General features: G+C 31.5%; 1 protein-coding gene across 1 annotated transcript; it reads right to left on the minus strand.

The window, feature by feature from the left end:
- Window positions 1–1,869: 1,869 nt before the first annotated feature.
- On the minus strand, window positions 1,870–3,298 carry LOC145624940 (protein FAR1-RELATED SEQUENCE 5-like). Its single transcript, XM_081678025.1, has 2 exons — window positions 2,786–3,298; window positions 1,870–2,574 (listed from the first exon to the last, which is right to left on the minus strand). The coding sequence occupies exons 1-2, from the start codon at window positions 3,296–3,298 to the stop codon at window positions 1,870–1,872; spliced, it is 1,218 nt and encodes a 405-aa protein (XP_081534151.1).
- Window positions 3,299–3,979: the final 681 nt, after the last annotated feature.

The raw sequence follows: 3,979 nt of genomic DNA on the forward strand, positions 1-3,979 counted from the left end.
CAGCTTCAAGTTCTACAACTTGTATAGCAATTTGGTAGTTCTAGTATAATATTAGACCTTATTTTTGTTATAATCTAGTATAAATGTGAAAATTATGTGATGCTATTTGTAATTAAAACTATGGGTTTAGCCACTTAATATAATATTTCCAGTTTGTGTTAAAAAAATAATACATATTATATATCTAAGTTAAATTACTAGGATTGTTCTTTCTCAAAAATGATGGAAGATAAAAAAGTAAATGTAAATACTGTTAAAGTAAATAACAATGTGTTTAAAGTAAATACAAAATTTAATTTTTTTTTTTCTGAAATGCGGTGTTCGATTTTAAAGTAGAGAAAAATACATTTAAAGTAATAAAAAATGAATTAAAAGTAGAGGTGGAGATGGGAAAAAGTATTAAAGTCAAAAAAATGTTATTCGATTATAAGTAAATGAAAAAAATGTTAAAGTAAATAATACTATGTTTAAAGTAAAAGGAAAAAAGTTTTAAAAAAATCTTTATGAAATAAGGTGTTCAATTTTAAGTACAAAAAAATACTGTTAAATTAATAGAAAATGGATATAAAGTAAAGGGAGAAATGGGATATAAAAGTATTCAAGTAATAATAGTTGACCCAACTCAAATGACCCGACGCATGACCCAAAATCATTAACCCAAAAAATGACAAAAAAACCCAAAATTAACCCAACACAACCTATAACAGAGTCGAAAATGGAGTTGACCTAATGTGACCATACACCCGAACTAACCTAACCCGAAGTTGACCAACTTGAATTTGACTTGAAGAATTTGACCCGAAGTGTTTAACCAATTCGAACATGATCCGAAGTGTTTGACCTGAAGTGTTTAACCAACTCAAATGTGATCATACAACAAACTGGGTATGGGTCAAGTCTCCTACTTCATTTGCCTCGCTAACATCCAACCTATGTTGATTGAATTACAACCGGCCTTACATTTTATTAGATTTGGTACAAGTTTAGGTGAGTTTAATAACCGGTCAAATTACATTCAATTAAAGTCAATAATTAATGGTTAGAAAATTATTAACCCAAAAAATGACACAAAACCCAAAATTAACTCAACCCAACCCATACCCGACTCGAAAATGGAGTTGACCTTATGTTGACCAAACACCCGAACTCACCTGACCCGAAGTTGACCAGCTCGAATTTGACCCGAAGTGTTTAACCAATCCGAACATGATCCGAAGTGTTTGACCTGAAGTGTTTAACCAACTCGAATGTGATCTTACAACAAACTGAAGATGGGTCGAGTCTTCTACTTCATTTGCATCGCTAACATCCGACCTATGTTGATCGAATTACAACCGGCTTTACATCTTATTAGATTTGGTACAAGTTTAGGTGAGTTTAATAAATGGTCAAATTACATTCAAGTAAAGTCAATAATTAATGATTAGAAAATTAACTCAATCTAGAATTTTAGTCGAATTTGGTTCAAGTCAATAATTTTACGGGTTATAATCAAGTTAAAATCACCAAGTCAGTAATATATGGGTTACATTTGGGTCGGCTCATTTACACATCAATTCATGTTCAAAATCGGTATCTGATTTGGTACAAGTTTAGGTGAGTTTGATAACCGGTCAAATTACATTCAAGAAAAGTCAATAATTAATGGTTAGAAAATTAACTCATTCTAGAATTTTAGTCAAATTGGTTCAAGTCAATAATTTTACGGGTTATAATCAGGTTGAAATCAGCAAGTCAATAATATATGGGTTACATTTGGGTCAGGTCATTTACACGTCAATTCATGTTCAAAATTGGTATCAAATACTCTTGTCAACTCGGGTTCCACGAAAAATGTGACAAGTATTTTAGAACAAAAAAGGGATATGGTCACACGAGGATTTGTAAAATTACAAAAGAAACTGTTTTCACTTTCAGACCTAGATGTAGAATGCAGTAACCCACCCATAAATAGGTCCCTAAAATATGCAGGAATCCAAAGATGTTTAATCTTGAACATGTATGCAAACCACTCATGACAACAAGGTTAAACTCCTCCATAACACTATTCCAGCCATCAACGAATACATGAGGATCAATCTCTCTATCCCAAACTACTGCACTTAGCTTTTTCAGGAAATCAGTTTCATTACAAAAAGCAGTTCCAACCTTTTCAGGTACCTTCCTCATCATGTGCCACATACATAGCCTATGTTTAGCCTTGGTAGAAACCTTTTCTATGGCAATACCCATTGCAGGATCTTGATCAGTGATAATACAAGAGGGTTCTCTTCCCATACACTTCAAAAAAGTTTCAAATAGCCACACAAAAGAATCTATGTCTTCTTTAGATAATAGAGCAGCACAAAATGTAACACATCTCTTGTGATTATCAACACCAGTAAAAGGACAGAAAACCAATGAATATTTATTTGTATCATAGGTAGAATCAAAAGATAAAGAGTCCCCAAATAATTGATAATCTCTTCTACCAATAGCATCAGCCCAAAAGGCACGGGTCAAATGCCTACTTCCATCAACACAGTAATCAAAATAATAACCCCCTTTACTGGTTTTCACTTTTTGTTCAAGGTTCTGAAAAAACATTGCACCATCAGCATTAGAGATATAAACTTTCAAGACCCTAGAAAAATTTTGAAATCATTTTTACTGCCCCTGACATTTTGAAACCCACCACAAATTTCTTTCATGATCCTATAAGACATAACAACCCCTATATTTAACTTTGAGTTGTCAAAATAAACTTCTTATGAGCAAAATTTAAACCAACTTCATGTTTAGTAACCTGCCTAGTAATTGGTGTAGAAAAAGGGTGAGAATGATATTCATAAAAACAATACACCATATACTTCCCACCAGTACAAAACCTAAATTTTATCTTAGCAGGACAACCAACTCTCTTCACAGTCTTTCTCTTTAAACAAGCACCTTCAACTTGTTTACCAGGTTTCTTGTTATTTGTCACATACCCTTCTTTGCTACATAATAAATATTTAATTATAGTAACTCCTTTACCAGTAGGATCATTCTTATTCTTTTGTGAGTTAGTAGTACTAGAACAGACTTTAAATCCACACTCATTAGCATATTTGTAATAAAAGGCAATATCATCTTGAAGGGTATCAAATATCATTCCAACAAAAGGTTTGTTTTCAGAAGAACATGGCATATAATCTTTATCACCTCCAGAATTATAATATATTTTAGGAAGCAAAGGCTGAGTGGGTGTTTTAAAAATTCTTACATTGTTAGCTTCAGTAGTGAAAGAAGAAGAATAATGTTCTATGCTTTCAGACATCACTACAACAAAATAAAGCAAAGGTAACAGTGAAAAATCATTGCCTAATATAACAAAAGTGTTTCCTTGTAGCTAAGGCAACACATATGAGGCGTAGTATATGCCCCTGTTGTCTATTCATAAGGCAACACATTTTTATTCAAAGGCAACAATTTTGAAAACCAAGGTAAAATAATACATAAGGCAACACTTTTACAAAGACAACAAATGAAAAATGTTGCCATCTAAGGAGACAATTCAAAAATGTTTCTAAATGTTGTCACTCCCAAGAATTTAGTAGGTTGTAGGGCTCGAACTTGTGACCTCAAAGTCACAAGGTGACTTCACCACCAACTCCACCAAACTATATATATATATATATATATATATATATATATATATATATATATATATATATATATATATATATATATATATATATATATATATATATATATATATATATATATATATCACACATTACACACACTCGCCATAAAAGCAATATCTTAAATTATGTTGTCTTTTTAATATAAATGTTGCCGTAGATGGTAACATAGATATTAATGTTACATTTTCAAGCAATAGTTTTGTAGAGCAACACTTTAAGCGACTGTAGCCTTATATATTCTAGAGCAACACTTTTTTATCTGTTACTTTAGTTCAAGGTAACAAATAAATATTGTTGCTTTAGATTACTAA

The sequence above is a fragment of the Chenopodium album genome, chromosome 3 (genome assembly GCF_948465745.1).
Source record: "Chenopodium album chromosome 3, dcCheAlbu1.1, whole genome shotgun sequence".
Lineage (NCBI taxonomy): Eukaryota > Viridiplantae > Streptophyta > Magnoliopsida > Caryophyllales > Amaranthaceae > Chenopodium > Chenopodium album.

What these genes read in the sequence shown, in the direction of transcription:
- LOC145624940 (XM_081678025.1), bottom strand. Translation starts at nt 3,298, where the DNA reads ATGTCTGAAAGCATAGAACATTATTCTTCTTCTTTCACTACTGAAGCT. An exon ending in CTACACCAATTACTAGGCAG is followed by an intron (nt 2,575 to 2,785) that starts GTTACTAAACAT and finishes ATGTTTTTTCAG; the next exon opens with AACCTTGAACAAAAAGTGAA.